Below are 19,521 nucleotides of genomic sequence, written 5' to 3' on the forward strand. Positions count from 1 at the left end.
ATACTACAGGAAATGTCAAAAATGTCTGCAGGAACAGCCCCATAATTGGTCTTCTCACCCGGTGTGTCTCTACTGCAGCAAAGACCCACCAGGCTCATGCAATTTAATGCTAACATTAGCTTTAATGCTAACGTTTAAGCCGACGGTAACGTTAGCAATACTAATGTTAGTTTAATGTTAGCACTGCTAACATTATTATATTGTTAGCATTAACGTTAGATGCAAGCGCACATAAAGCCTTACTTGTTAGCCATCACTAGCATCCAATATTGGCACGTTAGAAAGCAAAAGCAAAGCAGGACTAGCATAGGCGTTTTTATTTGGCTTCCTACTAGCCAGTAAGGCTCATACTTGGTCTCAGCACCATTTCATGGTGTGCTTAATTCTGAGGGGTGCTGACATGACGTGGATTTTGTCATTCATCCTCGAGGACTCGAATCCTCGCTGGACCTTGTGTGATGAGAAGAAAACTAACAACGCGTGTACCGTCTCATTGCTCTTTCTAGCACCTCTGCTATCCTTTCTGTTTCATTTCTTCTGCTCACTTTTACACCTGCTGCTTGTTATCTTCTCCTCCTGTGTGAGTTTGACCAATCAGCATTGGGCCCTGCCCGTAGACTTTTCAAGGCCACTCATAAGCACCAAAAAAAAAAAAAAAAACACCTTTCAGGGGTGATCCCAAAGGTGTTGGATCTACTAAAATGACGGATTTATTAAGAAACCTCATGCATGATTTTCTATTCCACTTCTGTTTATCTAACAACATGATCTTGATTGATGACTGACAGCTGACACTTTTAATGAGCTGTGAACCAGGGAATCTGTGATGAGCAATCATTTGAAAGTAAATATTCACAGCAATGGAGGAATTTTAAAAAAGCTTCTATGTGTGTGTGGGTGGGCGGGTGGGGGGGCGTCTGTACCCCCAACCCGACGTGACAGACAGGTCTTGGGCAGAGCGATAATGAGAAGGAGCTGCAGACTGGCACTGCTGTCACCTCCCCTTGGATGAGTGGCCAGTCTGTGGGTGTGCATTTCTTTTGCGTGTTCTGCGGTGTGTATTTACCACTCGCTGACCCTCTGGCAGCGACGGTGCGAAACGGGCAAACGAGGCTCCCACACGCAGCTCAGAGTGGTGGCCACTTCAACAACACCCACTGCTGAATTGATGGGCCTGAGTACTGGAATTCACGGCTGCCAATGTCCCCGTTACCAAGGCTAATTGTCCACTGACACATAAAGCAATCTGCTACAGCGATGCACTGCCAAGAAAACAGCACTAAGGCTAACTGCTGCTGCTCTCACTTCTTTTAGATATTTTCCAGTTTTTACGCAAGCAATTTGTTTGCACGTCTTCAAAAATAAGGGTGAAGCACTTAAGTTTCCACACGCATTATAGCTTAATCAGGATACAATTTGCAGCAGGCCTGGGTTCGATACCCAGTCTGGGTGAACTTTGTTGCATATGTCTGTTTCCAATCAACTGTCACTTGTTGCAAATAAATAAGACTAAAACAAGAAAACAAAACCAGAATCCACAGAATTCAGATTAACAGTGCACTAACCACTGCACCAAAATTGGGGTCCCGGAGTATTTCAGTTCTAAAAATCTGTGGTTCCCAGGATACAGCATGAGGCCATTTCACCAAGGTCAAAGGTCAAAACTGGTGTTTCTGATTGAGCAGATTGGAACGGAGGTACAACTGCAACATGCTGGTTTGCAAACACAAAAGGGGGGCTTTGGGGGGAGGAGAATTTATATAAAAATTTAAAAAGTCAAATTTAGAAATGAAACCAAAAGTGATAAATATGAAATATTACTACATTGTTGTTGTTTTTTACATTTATTAGAAAAGGATTTAAACTGCACGGTGTCACTGAACACACTGCAGGGAAACGATTCCATAACATCATATAAAGTACAATAACCACAAACATATTTCAATAATGTAACCTATATTATTGTGAAATAGGCCATTCTACATAATGAGCACATATACTTTTTGTACTTTAAGTATATTTTGATAGAAATGCTTTGTTTTCTTCAAATAACATCTGTATGCAACAATATCATGGAAGTCAGACACTACACACTCCTGTCCATTTGGAGGCGGTAATGTACCATAAGGTTTGCTCAGCACCATTAATGTAACAGGAAAAAGACGGTGCTAATGTCATGCTTAACTAAGCGATGATAATGTCCACAGTAACGTTATCAGTTTGCTGTTGTACATCAGGAATAATAAAAATGGTTGTAGGAGTGGATACCGCAACGTTTGTTAATGTTGTTTCAAACAATGTTCTCAAAACGTCATGGTGTTGAATTCAGGAACGACAGGGTTATCGTAGCTAACACGAGACACATTCATACCCAAAACTCCACCACGGAACATAAACACCCTGATATCGAGTTGAGAAGACTTTTATTCTGCAGAAGCATACCGAACAGTACAGTCCCGACTCAATTTCCCATCACACTGGCTGAATTTCCTGTCAGACAAATGAGGCAAACAAAACTACAAAAATGGCCGCATATCTGTGTGCTGAAAAATTCCAAACATTTATATCTGTTCTGCAGGAAAATTGAATATCTGGGAATATCTGGAAAATTTTCATCTTTAGAAATAAGTTGTGACTGATCTAATTCGAAGGAAAATTTGCTGTTTTTGACCGTTACCATAGTAACGCCTATGTTTCTTCTACTGATGGCAATATAAACTTACATTTTGCAAATATTTGTCACCAGTTCCTGAACTAGCATACACACGCAGACAGACAGAAGTGGAAGACAGTCGACTAAACTGATTCTGTTTCGCTGTATGAATTTGGCCTCAAGTCTGAGCAAATCTATAAACAAATGCTCGTGATCACAAAAGCGCCTTGGTGGAGAAATTGCCTGATGTCACTGGAGTGCATAACTCTAAGAGAGCCCAGAACACTAAATACACACAGTGTTACTCTGCTGGACCTGTGACCTCTTATTCCCACAGGCACAGAAGCTGCAGTGGAGTTTATTGATTTATTTTTACTCACTGCGGCGCCATTCTCCTCCTTCTTGATGAGCGACAGCATGCTGGTGAGGATGCGAGCGCACATCACCAGGTCTTTCTGCTCCTGCATGTGCACCTGGAGGACACGCAGCACCACCGGCAGCAGGATGCATCGCGACTCTGCAACAATCACATGCAACCACGTGTCAAGTTCCAAACCGCAGGTCGTTAAAGAAGCAATCGTGCATAGAACATCAAGAGGGAAAACAGGAGCAGTGAAAACGTTCACTTTCTGCAGCCACATTCATGCTGTTTTTGTTTTAGCTGCATGAGAAGAAAATGTGTCTCAAGTACATTTAAATGCACTTAAAAGCATCAATTTGCATGAAGAACTACTGTGCGGCCTGCAGGAGCATGCTGAAAAGAAAGCACTGGCACAATTTGCTTCAGTTTATTGTGTAGCATTATCAAGAATAATTTCATGACAAGGGATTAGGCGCACTGTTGGAACTCAGAACAAATGCACACTCAAATGGTGCGTTAAGAAGTAATCAACTAAGTGCAAATCCAATTGCAAGGCAAGCGTGTGGAATGAAATAAAAAAAAAAGCATATTTCTTTACCTGGGTTGATGTAAAGCTGGCTTTCCACTGTCTTGACGATGGACTGCAGCTTAACGGCCTGCAGGGGGCAGTCAGGATGGACAGTGGTGGGCAGGCAGCCCAGCGTCTCCTTGACAAAGCCGGCCACCTCCCGCACAGTGAAGATCTTTAACAGCTCACTGTAAATAGCTGGGAATGTTCGCAGGAACACCGCCTGGACAGATTGGGTCAACATTCAGTCATAGAGAGATGCTGAACAAAATGAAAACATCACTGTTAAAATGAGTGCCAGCAGACAGAAATGCTTTAATTTGCAGCCGCAGCTACAAATGTTCAAATTAATCTGTGGACATCATTTTAGGATATGCATATGCACAGAAGTTGCATAATTAAAAACTAATGACTTTTTATCTTATTAGCAGGACAAACTATATATTTGTTGCATCCTTTTCAATGCTGAAGACTGTTAAAGTCACTTTTCATATATTAGACACGGTTTATTTTGCCTGTATGTTTTACTCTCTGTGAAAATGCCTCACGGCATACGACCTGCACAACTGAAATCCTGACATTATTATTGTCAGTTGGAGCTTCTTGTAATCAAGAAACTCTTGAAATGTTGTCCATCACTGTTTGTAGCTGCCTGCTGTTCTTTGTTCCTCTGAAATTCTGTCAAATTCTCTCTGTAATGAAAAGAATGAAGATTGCTGAAACCAGAGAGAGAATTTGACAGATAAGAACAAGATGTTAAGCAACATTATGACAAAAGAGGAATCTGAATAAAGTGGCAGGAATTTCAATACCACCTCTATTTCATTGGTTCTAAATACTAACCCACTCTCTTAACATTTTCTTTCCACTGTCCACTGTGACACATCCACTATCTTAGTGATGATGAATAAAACCTGAGCAGAAGAAGTTTTTCCAGCTGTTTCAACACAAAACATTTGAAGAAGTAAAATATTGAGAGTATCTTCAAACTGAACTTCGTCAACACGCACGACTGCAGAGTTTTGATATAAAGCAAAGTACTGATACTTTTGTTTTAATGATAATACATTTAGATCTTCCCCCCATAATATATAAGCAGACAAAATTCAAAATCAACTTTGGAAAATGTCTGGATACCCAAAGTGTTTGGCTCCGCAGAACAATTTTATGGAGATGAAATATCTGAAAAAGACCAGTTTCTGAGCTGTTTCAATTCCCCCGACCTGCATTCTGCTAACGTTTCACCAAGACATCGCTTGGTTGTTCCTTGATTACAGGTTATCTTGAGCCTGCGATGAACAACCTTTAATTAAGCAGGTCTGAGTGTGTGTCTTTGCAGACGATGCGTTCGCACGCCACGGATTAACCCGGGATTATTGTGTTTCTGACTGGCATCCTCCAACAGGTGTTGTAGTGTTGAGAACAGAGATTAGTCAGATCAGAAGTCGGCAGCGTTTTTCAAATGGCGTGAGGTGGGACCTGCTACACAAGCTAATAACAGATACTTGAATGACCATGGACCTTAAAGATTACACAATGGCTACAATATTTTTAAAACAAAAGTAATCGGCTATTAACTCACAGCGTTACAACTTTGCTATTAACTTGAGAACCACTGAACTTTAATTTGGCCCTGTGCAAGAATTAAACATATGCTCAAGGTTCTCATGGGTGACCCAGACTCCAAGGCAATAAAGGAACGAAATTACTAGCTCGCTTATGGGACTAAAGGCGTGCACACACACTCTCACACTGAGTATATCAAAGAGGTTGTGACTGGACTGACTGCTGAGAGCACCATGGGGTTGATTGGATTAAAGGAGTACATGACGTCTAATGGACTGAAGCGCAAATGATGAAGAAATGAGGCAAAAAAAAAAAAGCGTGGGATATGTGGGTCTTGGTATGTTAAGTTGGTGTATGGTTTTATAGTAGAGGTGATAATGAAGGCTAAATTATTTAGACAGTGAAAGACTGGTCCTTTAAAGATGGTATATAATAGCAAAACACTGGTGCGACATAACTGGCATGCGCCGTTTTGCCCCCTGTCAAACGATTTCAATCAGACAAGGCATTCTTTAGTTAATGCAGGTTAATAAAAATCAAACTGGTACCTGTGGAGGCCATATTGGATGACGGACAACCTTCATTTTGGAAAGGAACCTTCCTGTAGCCTCTCATTACCAAGAATTTATTTCACTCACATGACTTGTTCTTCAATTATTGTGTGGAAATGAAAAGAAAGGTGGGGTCTGTACTGGCGTTTTTAAAAAATGTACGGCAGCCATTTCCAATAGGAACCTTCCTGTAGCCTCCCCCAATTCACCACCAAGAAATTATTTCAATCACATGAGTTGTTCTTCAATTATTGCATGGAAATGAAAATCGAGGTGGAGTCTGTACTGGCTTTTTAAAAAAATATACGATGGCCATTTCCAATAGGAACCTTCGTGTCATTTCCTCCAATTCACCACCAAGAAATTACTTCAATCACATGACTTGTTCTTCAATTATTGCATGGAAATGAAAACCAAGGTGGGGTCTGTACTGGCGTTTTAAAAAAAATGTACGACGGCCATTTCCAGTAGCAACCCTCCTCTAGCCTCTCCCAATCCACCATCAAGAAATGTTTTCAGACGCATTCTTCTTTACTTATTGCGCAGAAATGAAAATCAAGATGGTGTGTGCATTGGCCACACTGGATAGCAAACGGCTGCCATTTTCAAAATGATCTTGACTTCAGTCTCCCCAATACAACACCACCACAGGTTTCAAATAGATGAGGTGCTCGGTAGTTATTGCACAGAAAAGAAAACCAAGTTTGCACCCCTTTCGACCATATTGGATGGAGAGACAAACCCTATTTTTGAAAGCTACCTTCCTCTAGCGTCCACCAATTCACCAACAAAAAAATGGCTTCAATCAGACAAGCCATTTTTTAGTTCTTGCGCAGAAATCAAAGTGCCGTCCACAGCAGCCATATTGGATAACCGACAATGACCATTTTCAAAAAGAACCTTCCTCCAGCAATCCCCAATACACCACCAAGAAATATTTTCTAATGAGGTGTTTATTTATTGTGCATCAATGAAAAGTTTACAGACAGACACCAGAATGGACAGACGGAGTGAAAACATAATGCCCCCCAAACTTATTGAGCAGGGGCGTAAAAACAGCCACACGGGCAAGAAACAAGACAAAAGACACATGTACAGGCTACACACACACACACACACACACAACGAGCTGTTGGTGCTGTGTAATTCAGATCATCATGGGTGTCTTCAGCTGGTTTGCTTTGTTTTATTAGATATCAGTGAAGACAGCTGCCTTGTTGGCAGGAAACGGCTGCGGCACAAATTCCTAATGGGAATGCGGCCCCCGTGGCAGCGTGAAACTCAATTACAGCTAATTTCTCACCTACCACAACTGCATCAACGGAAGTTCTGTGCAGGAAAAACATACTCTGCCATGCACGTACCAACAGACACAGATAAATAAACACCTGTGTGTGCAGGCACGCTTGCAGACACACACACACACACAGACATACAGACAGATGCACAATCTGTGATGGAGCTCACGCCAACCTGCGTTTGCGCCATGGGACTGGTGCCTTTGTTTTCCTGGGAGAGGAAGAAGCGAATAGACATAAAGAGCTCGTGGATGCACACTCTGAACTCCTCCTCGTTCTGGCCTCCTGTGGCGAAGGAGAAGAGCCGGCGAGACTGGATAATGTACTTGAAGATGTACTCGCTTGCCTGCAAGACAGAAAGAATAATTAGCATTTAGAATGTCTTTTGTGATGAACATGTCCGGCAGGTCAGACCACAGAAGAATGTGAGACGCGATCATGTCGTTTCAGTCATAGCGTGAGAATATCTGGCTCCATTTATTAGAAGCAAAAAGGTGCTGCGCCTGGAAGACAATGAAATTATTTATGGACAGAATTCTATGTGAATCTGTGGACATCCAAGCTGACATGCATTTTTAATAGGCTGACAATTCCTTGAACTGTAGAAATCATCCATACACTCACTGGCCACTTTATTAGGTACACCTTGCTAGTATTGGCTTGGACTGCTTTTTACTTTCAGAACTGCTTTCATTTTTTGTGGCATAGATTCAACGATGTGTTGGAAACAGTCCTCAAAAATGTTGCTCTATACTGACATGAAGTGCAGCAGATAACTGAAACAATCCTGCAAATGGTGATAAAAGTATCAAATTCGGCAGAAATACTCCTTAGACACTCCTCTTTTGAAAAAAACGATTGGCCACTTGACTTTTTAATCGGTGGTCAGGTAGGGATCAATTGAAGAATTACACAGAGGTCAAAATTAAAAGATGCTCCAATCATATTGAAAAATATTCCACATTATTTGCCTGATCATAAAGATTCCAAAAAGGTATAGTTTGGACTATCTGTGACTGAATTCTATGGAGTTACAGGATAAAAACAGCAAGAACGGTGACAAAGCTGTTTCATTTTGTACAGGGGTCAAAAGTTAAAGCTGCTCCAATTTTGGTAAAAAGTGATGCAAATTATTGGTTGAGCTAATTAGGATCAATAAATGGAATAGTGTTGACAGTGTTGAATGCTTGGTCTCCAAATTAAAGGTCAAACAAGGTCTACGTCTATTGGATTCTATGACATGTGACATATGTTACCCTGTAACATGATAAGTAAGGATGATACATGGTCCAAAGTATTCATTTTAAAAACTGTGTTAACTCAACTAGTAATTTGCATCACTTTTTACCAAAATTGGAGCAACTTTAACTTTTGATCCCCGTACAAACCGACACTGACCTTTGTCACCATTCTTGCTGTTTTTATCCCATAACTCCATAGAATTCAGTTACAGATAGTCCAAACCATACCTTTTTGGAAACTTTATGATCAGGCAAATAATGTGGCATAGGTTTCAATATAATTGGAGCATCTTTTAAGTTTGACTCCTGTGTAATTCTTCAATTGACCTCTACCTGAACGCCAACTGAAAATTCAAGTGGCCAATCGTTTTTTTAAAAGAGGATTGTCTGAGGACTATTTCTGCCAAATTTGATGCTTGTATCACCATTTGCAGGATTGCACTCTAAATATTCTCTTATCTGCTGCACTAATGATGGCATCATGCAGTAGCCTATTCAACCAGTCTGCCCCTTCTCCTCTGACCTCCGACATCAACAAGGTATTTTTATCCACTCATCTGCCGCTTCCTGGATATCTTCTTCCATGTGATTGGCTGATTAGCTATTTTGATTGACAAAGATGGATCAAGAGGTTACTGATTTGCTATTCGGGATTAAACGGGAAGGAATGGCGCTCTGGGGAATAGCCCCATAACAACCCGGAATTACAAAGACAAAAAGAGGTGCATGGCCTGTACCGGGGGGTGGGCAACAGGTTTTCACTGCAACCAGTCACCTCAGCAGGTTTTACTGAAGAGCTCCTCCCCTCAACTTAAAGTCCAGATCATCTGCCAAACCACCTGCTGAGGTGATCAGGAGCAAGAAAATGCAGTACTGTCTTGGCCCTTTATTGCCCTTCGCTGCCCACTGCGCCGTACGATACGTACAAATTTGTGAAAAACAAACGAGGTGGCATTCCTATTTTTGTTAAACATACAGAGAAAAAGGAACTTCTGTCAACGGCTGATTACGAAGAAGCTCTGCAAAAACATTTCTGGTGAATCACTAATTCATTATTTATGGCACGGCAGAGTAACATTAGCGTTTGGCCCAGAATGCATTTCGCGAAGAAGATAAATGAGGAAAACAAAATACGATGGCCGCTTTGTGCTTTCCTGATGGTGCATCAGCACGAGTCATTAGAATAATGTGATGTGGACTCCCAAACACCAGAGGCACTGCATTCCTGCTGATTAAAATTGCATGCGGCGTAATAGACGAGGGGAGGGGAATAACAAATGGTGGCAAGATGAATCCATTACTGATAGAGAGATAAATTAGTGCAAGTTGCAGTGAGGCTGAAAAAGTTTGCTTGTACCCCTGGCTGGGAGTGTGTGTGTGTGTGTGTGTGTGTGTGTGTGTGTGTGTGTGTGTGTGTGTGTGTGTGTGTGTGTGTGTGTGTGTGTGTGAAGACGGTGCAAAGCATCGTGTGCGCGCTGCATGAGCAGCTGCACATAGAAATGTAAAATTAGAAGACGTCCCGCTGGCTGTGTGCATGCGCAGGTTTGTGAGAATGTCTCACCTTGAGCACTTTCTGTATGTGTTCCTGATGCTCCGCGTCGACAATTCGGTCCACGTACCACTTCAGCACTTTGATGAGGTCCCTTGGGGGGTGAGACACACACACACACACAGAAACGCACACACCGTATCAGCATGCACCTCAACATCAAACTCACCTCTCTGTGGATCTGGCAAACAACAGATGAGGCAACGTTTCATCACACACTGCTTCAATCAGTTTAGGAAAAACACACTTTTGTGTAGATGATACATAAATAAAGTTGACCTAAATGTTACCCTTCTTGGGATGAGCAATAATTGCTGCTTTCTCCTTCAATTCGCAATCTTTTAGGGTTTCTTTTTTAAGCATCCACCAAGCATTCATCTGTTTGTCTTTTAGTAGGATAACTCCAAAAGTAAATATATGAATGTCAATGAAATTTGGTGAGCAGATACACTGAACAATATAAACGCAACATTTTTGTTTTAGCTCCCATTTTTCATGAGATGAACTCAAAGATCAAACATTTTCTAGATACACAAAAGACCTATTTCTCTCAAAATATTGTTCGCAAATCTGTGTTAGTGAGCACTTCTCCTTTGCTGAGATAATCCATCCCACCTCACAGGTGTGGCACATCATGATGCTGATTAGACAGCAGGATTATTGCACAGGTGTGCCTAAACAGTGAAAACCAGATGCCATCGAATGTGAGCATTTGCCCACCCAAGTCGGTTACGATGATGAACTGCAGTCAGGTCCCGATGAGGATGACAAGCATGCAGATGAACTTCCCTGAGACGGTTTCTGAAATTTTGTGCAGAAATTCTTTGGTTCTGCAAACTGATTGTTGCAGCAGTTGTCCGGGTGGCTGGTCTCAGACGATCTTGGAGGTGAACATGCTGGATGTGGAGGTCCTGATCTGGTGTGGTTACACGTGGTCTGCAGTTGTGAGGCCATTTGGATGTAGTGCCAAATTCTCTGAAACACCTTTGAAGATGGCTTATGGTAGAGAAATTAACATTCAATTCACAGGAAACATGCCTGATGGACATTCCTGCTGTCAGCATGCCAAATGCATGCTCTCTCAAAACTTGTGACATCTGTGTCATTGTGTTGTGTGATAAAACTAAACATTTTAGAGTGGCCTTTAATTGTGGGCAGTCTAAGGCACACCTCTGCAATAATCATGGTGTCTAATCAGCATCTTGATATGCCACGCCTGTGAGGTGGGATGGATTATCTCAGCAAAGGAGAAGTGCTCACTAACACAGATTTAGACAGATTTGTCAACAATATTTGAGAGAAATATGTCGGGGTTTTGTTGGGGGCTGGAGTTACGGCGTTTGTCTTTGTGTTGAGTCTTGTCTTGTCTCCCCGTGGTCTGTGAGTAGGTGTGAGTTCCTGTCCTCTCTCCTGTCTCCCAGTTGCATGTTGAGTGTGTGGATGTGGAACACATGTGCTGCCCTCCTGTCGTCAGCCGTGTAGATGCATGAATGTGGGTGAATGCATGAGCGTGTGTCCGTCCTTCCTGCCGTCACTCGTGTGTCTGTGAATGTGGAATGTGGATGTGGAGTGAATGAGTGTATCTGCCATGGTGTGCTTGTGGGTGTGAGTGTGCGTGCTTGGGTGTGGGTTATGGGTGCGATCCTCTTTGTGTCTTTCAGATTCATCCTACCCTTCCTCGACGGCGTACAGTTGCCATGGTCACGCATACCTGACAACTGTGTGTGGCGTTTGACAGCTCATCTCTGTCTGAGGGTCCGCCCCTCGTGATCCTGTTGTGTTTCCTCATGTACTCCGTCATTGTTTATTTTTGATACGCTATCATTACACTCTGTTCTGGTATCTGTGTACGCTATTGTGATGTTTCTGTTTTTTTCATTAGTTCTGACCTTTCTCGTTCGGTTCTTATTTGCAGAGGGTTTATTCCACAGTTTTCTCTGTGATATTTGCACTTGGATTAGATGTCGATTTCGGTTGTCAGTCACCTTGTTTACATTTTGATCCCACGTGTATGTGACCTTCCTTTCCCTGATTTGTTACACCTGTCATGCATTAGTTCGTCTGCTATTTAAAGTCCCACCTGTACTTCCTCATTTGTGGGTCAATTATGTTCAGTCTCTGTCACGCTACATGTTCCGTCTGCACCTTGAGTTCCAGTTTGTAAGTGTTTCGTTCTCGCACTGTTTTTGAATTGCTGTTTTTTTGTTACCACCACCCCCGTGTTGGTTCTCACCTTGGCAGTTTTTAGTTTTTGGATCTATTGTCACCTGGAAGTATATTGTCACTGTTGTTTGTTCACTGTCACATTGGATCCTTAAAGCGCCTTGGTTTTTTACACTAACCCCTTGTGTTCTGCTGCCTGCATCCTGGGGTCCAGTCTCGACTCTTGGTAGTTTAAACCATAACAAAATAGGTCTTTTGTGTATATAGAAAATGTTCTACATCTTTGAGTTCAGTTCATAAAAAACTGGAGCAAAAACAAAAGTGTTGTGTTTATATTTTGTTCAGTGTAGATAATCTTCTGGGAAGGAAGTGATTCAGTTTTGGAGGTGATCCGGAAAACATTCTGGAACTGAGATCCTGAACAATGTCTGGCACATAGCAACATCTAACTCAAAAGGTTCTCAGAGGATGTTGATTAAATTCGGTGAGCAGACAGATGATGTTGTGGAAAATAATGTCATTTTTGATTTGATCTGGAACATATTCTGGATCTGGGATCCAAAAGAATGTTAAAGATATAGCATCAATGAGGAACGTGTTCTGAGTGCCTTCTAAGGGTTTTTTTTTTGTAAGAGGCAGGAGTTATCTGTGTGTAAAAAAGTGAATTTTTGCACACTTACTGACATTACAAGTCTTTTTTGCCAAGTAATTTTGCAAAGGAGCAACGCCCCTCCCCAACCTGAAAAACTGTTTAAATATTAGTTTTTTTTATTATTGTGAAATTTTGCCTTTTTTTCTGTTTTGTTTTCTTTGCAATTATGGAAAAGAAATGACTGGCTAGCATCTCATGGAGCGGTGAATGCTAACAAACGTAGCAGATTTTTTTGCTGCTCTTGAGGAAGAATTGCTTAGTCTGGCTGCTGGTGCAACTATCCTGCTGGAAAAAAAGAGGATGAAAGGAAGAAGAAAAGGCACACTGTTTGGGTCAGAGAGTGGTTGTGAACCAAAAAAAACTTTAGCGCCACATGTTACAACGTTTGCAAACACTCAAAACTGTTTTACAAATGTTTGCAAAAAGAAATGCTGTTTGCAACCCTAAAAACTGTTTGCAAACTGTTTTGCAACCTTTTACGAACTCTGACAAAACCAAAAATTTGCTTTGATTGCACTGCAAAGAGAGAGATTAAGGAGAGGAAAAAGGGTTACTAAGTTTTAATATTCAGAGTTCCTGAATGGTGGGAAAGTTCTGCATTTCACTTTTGTGTATCGTGTTCTGTTTTGCGCCACTTTCCTTAAGCAGGTTTAGTCATTTCTGATAAATATAGTTTCCAACGTGCGATGTTTCAAAACATCTTCCAGGAAAAACTTATTAAATCCAATATGCAGAAAACTACAATAGCGCCATCTCTTGACACAAAAGATCCTCAAGGTGTTCTCTAATGCACTCACTAAAGCTTTGACATTAAACTGCTTGTATTGTGAAAAATACTCCTTAAAAACAAAGTATCTCATCAGTAGTAGCTTGACATTTTTCACTTAGTGCCTGCAGCAGGAAACACAAAGCACTTGTTCTTTTCTGATCCGGAAGCATCTACACAGCTGTGGGTATGACTGAAGTTGTCAAATGTGCACCAGATATGCACACTGCATAATGCTTGGCAAGTCAGCTTTTACACAGGCTGTCAATTTGTCAAACCCGGACATATTTATTTTTAAAAAGCATCATTTATTTGCTTGCGCACCGATAAACTGGTGTCACAGCCGGCAATCAATAATGAATGAAAGGACTTGCTGCAGAATGAGAATTTAAATCAGGCCTCGCTGATATATCGTTTCCTAAGTAGCTTCAACCGGAAAGACAGCTGCAGTCGCATGCAACTTTTGAGCTAATTAATTAAGATATGATGCTTCCACTTTTGAAAAAGCACAGGTAGAAGCGTCTAAGGCAGATGGACGGATGTGTGTGTGTATGACAGAGTGACACCTCTTAACAGATACAGTGAGTCTGAAGGAGACAGCCGGTGAGAACAGCGGGCTGTGAATATGTAAGCGCTTGTGTGTGTGTGTGTGTGTGTGTGTGTGTGTGTGTGTGTGTGTGTGTGTGTGTGTGTGTGTGTGTGTGTGTGTGTCTGCATTACATATTTCATATTTCACTTCTCCGCTGCCAGGGGGCAGCATAAACATTTTATTCACACGCTGAAGCAGAGCCACAAAGCCTGCCGGCTTTCAGCTCTGACATCAGTCAACCTCTCTTGCTCGCCTCTTACTGTGATACGACATTAGAGCGCGATAAGCGCATGAAGCTAAAAGTGACGCTCCAATCACGCCGTACCTGTAGGACAGCGCTCCGGCAAAGTGACTCTCGATGTAAGTGTCCATTACTGGTTTGAAGTGCTGGAATTTGCTGTCCTGGAGCAAGTTGATGATGTGGACCTGGACACACAAAAATATGAAATTAAGTGGTAACTCACATTAAAGTTGCACTGCAGCTTTTAAAAAAAAAATAAACTGAGAACTACGGCATACCTGAAGCGCTTTACTGTATGCTTTTAATGAGCATCATGATACCATTAAAATCATCCACTACATGGACGAAACTATGACCTTTTGAAGAAGGACAAATCTTTTATGAAATATGCAAATGGGAAACAGACATCAAAGATAACAATTTATACTTGAGAATAATTTTATTTCTTTACTGTTAAACATGCAGCACTAATTAAGTTTATGCATAATCAGTGGGACCACGGATGTAACTGCATTGTGATATGTATGGAATCGTCACGATGGTATCGTGTTATGCATCATATTGTGGAGCTAACATACTGTTTCATCCCCAGTTTGTTTTAATTTTATTTTACAATGCACTGTTACGATCTTTGTAAAACCCTCCAAGTTTCCTTTATGGCTCAGTGATGCATACTGGCAGTAAAATCGTCACGTTTCTGCATAAATATGGGTTTTGATATTTTAGAATTTCCAAATGTTCATTCGAAAAAGTCCCAGATTTAGAGTATTTCATGAAAAAAGTATAATAAAGTAACAGACCTTGTCAGTTGAATAAAAACATGATTATGTCACAGATTTACAGTCCAATTTTGATTCCTCAAAGACAACAAACATGTATGAATAATCAAAGATCATGTGATAATTTTCACAGACAGTCAGCATCAATGAAACAAATCTAAGGGCCCCTTCACACATAGCACGAATAAGTAGGAATCGGGGCGGATCACGGCGGAACACCCCGAATGAGCGAACCGACGGGAGGGAAACACAGTGAGAGCAGCTGGAGCGTGTCGAACCACGTCGCGCAGCTGCTGTGGAAAAAATAAAAAATAAAAAATACATGCCACCCGCGGGATTCAAACCTGCAATTTACAAAAGCTCTGATTAACAGACAGAAATTTTACCACTGCACTACCATCACAGGAGCATAAAATGCCAAAAAACAACAAAGGGATAAATGGAAAATTGAATATAATCATTGTAATTAAACTTGTATCCACTTTTCAGTGTATCATGAAAAAAATGTCAAATATAAGAAAACAGATGTTTCCATATGAATATATTTGAAAGTATAATTTAAAGGCCTCTTCACACAACACAAAGTTGGGTGAAAGAAGCAGAAACTGGCCAAAAATCACCAAACAAAAAAAACGAAATGGGGAACCAATTCCTCCTTCATGCGCCAGTCGGCTTCAATCGTGTTATGTGTGAAGGGGCCCTAAATATATTCATGTTAGATATTCTTTGAATGCGTCCAGCTGTCAGAGCTATTGGCCTCTTCTTCAAACCGCACATAGTGACTACACTGACTCACTATTTTCATCTGTGATAGCATCAAGCTGAGAGTTTGTTTGTCACCGTGAGACAGATGTGGAGAAAAAGTGAGAGATCGATCACAAGCTTCACTCTGTCAGCGCAGCGCAGCGTGACCAGCATGAGATTGAAGCTCTGAAGCGTTACATCACTGGCTCTTTGCTCCAACAGGATGCATTCGTGTTCACATTTGTCTTTCGTCCTCGTCTGTTCTGCAGCTTCAATGTACGCTCATCGACGTGAAAACCTCAGCGGGACAACTCACCAGCGAGTCAAACACTTTAAGGCCGTATCTCTGGGAGCTTTCATCCAGAATGCCAAAGAGAGTGTCCAGAGTGTCCTGTAGAAACTTGGGGAAGGAATAAAAGTTGGAGGCAGAGATGGAGAAAATGAAAAAAATGATGTTAATGTGCATTCGGATTTTGCAGTCCCTGAGAGGAACTTCAAAGGTCACAGTGAGCGCCTACCTTCACAATCTCTGAGCCATCGATCTCTTTGAGCTTTGAGAGGCTGTCGCTGATCCTTTCGGGGTGGGCTCGCCACTTCAGCAGGTCCAGCATATCACCTGGAAATACACACAGAGGCCGATCTCTGAGAGTTGTCCACACGACGTCGTTTAAGATACTCAACTGAGTCGATGTTGGAAGATGAATGTCATCAAATGATCATCAGATCATTTGATGACATTCATCAGAAGAAACCAGAGTGGTCAGAAGTGCCCCCCCCCCAACACACACACACACACACAGAACATGCAAGTCATTCTCTTGCTGTTTTCGGTAATATAAGTGACCACCCAAAAGACAAAATAAATTAATTAAGTAATTCATTATTAGACTTGCGTATAAGTCACTGCAACTTATATACTATAAAAAATTATTAAATTTTAAAACTCACATGTTTGTTAATATTAAAATAAATTAATAATAATTAGAACAACAATATATTTATAAGGTTTCCCCAAAAATCAATACACTCAATAAAATAAACTCAAATAATAAAAGTACACCACAACAATGCACAAAATCCTAAATTCAAGAGCTGATTAAAAATAGTAATTAATAATAATAATAATAATAATAATAATACATCTAATTGACTTTCTAACACTGTGGGTCAGCAAGGCTAACTGTGCAAAGGTTTTAGGCAATTTAATACATCATAAAAGCATAAAAAATTATGAAAACCTGATAAATATTCATGAATAAATGAATGATGAATTCTAACTTTAATGATATAATTGATATGAAAATTGGGTTCTATTTACGAATAATTTTCACACAAAAGTATAAATGGCAGGATCTCAAAACTATTTTAAAAATGCAACTTAAAGTATGTGAAACATACTTTTTGTGTTGTACAGTCTTTTTAATATGGCATGATAATTTGTAACTGTGTTTGTGCAATATTCTATTGGCCAGTACACTCACAAAGAAATTGCTATTATTATTATGGAATAAAAAGTATATAGCTCACATACTGACATCTGTTAGCGCTGAGTTTGTGTTACATGCCAATAAAGCTGGGGGAGGGGCATCAAAAGCAACTTTTATTATCACTCTGGGGTGTCTAAAACTTTTGCACAGTACTGTAAAGCTAAACAAATATTAAATAAACTGAATATAAAACAAGTTAAAATGATAACTGAACAAAAATATTAATCCTACATAAAGTTCATTGAAAGGCTAACTGAACATAAAGCTATTGGAAAAATATTAAATTGCATAAAAAATAACCACATATAAAACTTTAAGTACCATATTTTCTGGAATATAAGTCTCACCTGTTTAAAAAAAATGCCTCTTGAAGGAAGAGGAAAACCCCATATATGAGTCGCGTCGTCATATGTTCTACCTTTTTAGTGTATTTTAAATTCTTTAATTTGGAATTTATGTGTATTGTTGCAGTCTATGCTTCATTATCTTAATGTATTCTTTTATTATTGCAGTTTATTTTGTTCATTAAATTGATTCTTTAGAAATTTCTATATAAATAGTCATTATAATTTTTGTTATTAATATTGAAAATGTGATTTTCAGTATACACGTCGCACCAGACTATAAGTTGCATAACCTCCTAAACTAGTAAAAAAAAATAAAACAAATTTAAATAAAAATGCGACATAGTCTGGAAAAGATGGCTAATAAGGCTAATTGAAAGGCAAATATATAGCAAATATATAGAATATAAAGCAAACTGAAATGTGAAGGTGCCTGCTCCAGTGGTCCAAGGCGATATAATAAACCACCAGAGTGATAAAAATGACACCTGCTGGTTGTTCAGACAGTGAGAGCAACAGGCAGCTCAGAATCATAAAGCATCATCGCAGCCTTCAATTACAGCTCCAAACTGCATTGAATCAAAGAAATGACGACAATTTCAAGTGCAGTGGGACAAAGCAGATAAAAAGTAATTTCCCTGAGTCCCCACACATACACATGAATAAAACATCAGCAACGACAACAAAAAAGCCTTTTGGCTGTCTGCTGGAAATTTGAAGTGTGTCACTTCTGCAACCTAATGTGTGAATTTCTGTGCGTGCACACACTGTGTGTACGACTTCATTATTTTGTACCAAATCTGTCAAATATATTTGTTTAAAAAAATAAATCATGTTATTCAGGAGCGTTAACAGCAAGTTTCAAGTAAAGTGGGCCTCAGGCGAGTACTGTAGATTTGACTATTGCACTCAGCCAAACATATCTGGAGAAACAGTAAAAGCTTGGAATACGCTAAGAACTCTAACCTAAGAGGAAACCTCAGCTCAAGGAACCGCTCGTTGACAAAAATAGAAGTACAGACCCGGACAGCACTGTAGTAAGTGGTGACGGGTTCAAATGCATCGATAATATGAGCACAGCACCTATTCAAGCAAATATATATATAAAAAAAGTTGATGTTCCCATTTTACCGTTCTGTGTGAGTTTGGTGGAGCAGAGAAAGCTGGTGATCCAGAATGACTCCTTGGCTCCTTTGAGGGTCTGGTTGTTGGACGGGAAATTGGGCTTGGAAAATTGGAGCTTCAGGTAGCGCGAACAATCTGACAAATTGGTGTTCTCGTCGCACTGCAAAGAAAAATAAAGTGTCAGTGTGATGAAATATGGTATTTGGAATTTAGAAGCAAATTTTTCCACGTGTGCATGACCGTCTAAGTGGCACGCTGCAGCCCAAGTACAGCGTTGGGCCGTGGCACAAGTTAAACAATACTATCATTATTCGTGAATATTGAAAGCCTATTTGGGCCCGCTGGCTGACAGCATATTCTCCAAAAACCCTGTGAAATGCCGCAGAAGACTCTTAGAAATCAATAATATTATCTGACATACGTATTTCTACCTTAGACATACATACGTATGACAAGGTTCCAGGTCTGACTTACAAGTTACTTCCACAAGTGTGAAAAAATTGTCAGTGCAATATAAATTTACAAAACTAATAATCAACATCCCATCTAGAACAAAAACATTGTCTTCTTTCCAATGGTGTGTGTAAAAAGTATGTATGATGCACTCTTGTACTCATTAATTGGCAATTTATGTCAAAGAACAAGCAAAAATTTGCATTTTTGGTGACGAAAGGTTTTGCACTTCATGATGTCAGGAGGTCAGTATCAAGCAGCATTGAAACACTGATGTATTTTAAGGTTTTAACGTATTGTGTGTATCTAGTTTTTAAGGATTCCTCTAACTCTCCAGTTTGTAAGTGACCTGGTGTCTCAAAGTCGGATGACAAAAGTGGTGATGAGTTCG

The 19,521-nt window shown here is 40.3% G+C and overlaps 1 protein-coding gene across 6 annotated transcripts in view; it reads right to left on the reverse strand.

The window, feature by feature from the left end:
* The window catches only part of dock4b (dedicator of cytokinesis 4b), a 198,848-nt gene that overhangs the window by 63,807 nt on the left and 115,520 nt on the right, over positions 1-19,521 (reverse strand). For all 6 annotated transcript variants that reach the window (XM_034163849.1, XM_034163846.1, XM_034163848.1 and 3 more), the window contains exons 17-24: positions 18,684-18,837; positions 16,240-16,337; positions 16,038-16,121; positions 14,283-14,383; positions 9,800-9,881; positions 7,173-7,343; positions 3,613-3,805; positions 3,034-3,170 (exon numbers count right to left, since the gene is read on the reverse strand). In XM_034163849.1, coding sequence (XP_034019740.1) covers positions 3,034-3,170; positions 3,613-3,805; positions 7,173-7,343; positions 9,800-9,881; positions 14,283-14,383; positions 16,038-16,121; positions 16,240-16,337; positions 18,684-18,837 — 1,020 coding nt within the window. The remainder of the gene's footprint in view (positions 1-3,033; positions 3,171-3,612; positions 3,806-7,172; positions 7,344-9,799; positions 9,882-14,282; positions 14,384-16,037; positions 16,122-16,239; positions 16,338-18,683; positions 18,838-19,521) is intronic.

Source organism: Thalassophryne amazonica, chromosome 22, assembly GCF_902500255.1.
Source record: "Thalassophryne amazonica chromosome 22, fThaAma1.1, whole genome shotgun sequence".
NCBI lineage: Eukaryota > Metazoa > Chordata > Actinopteri > Batrachoidiformes > Batrachoididae > Thalassophryne > Thalassophryne amazonica.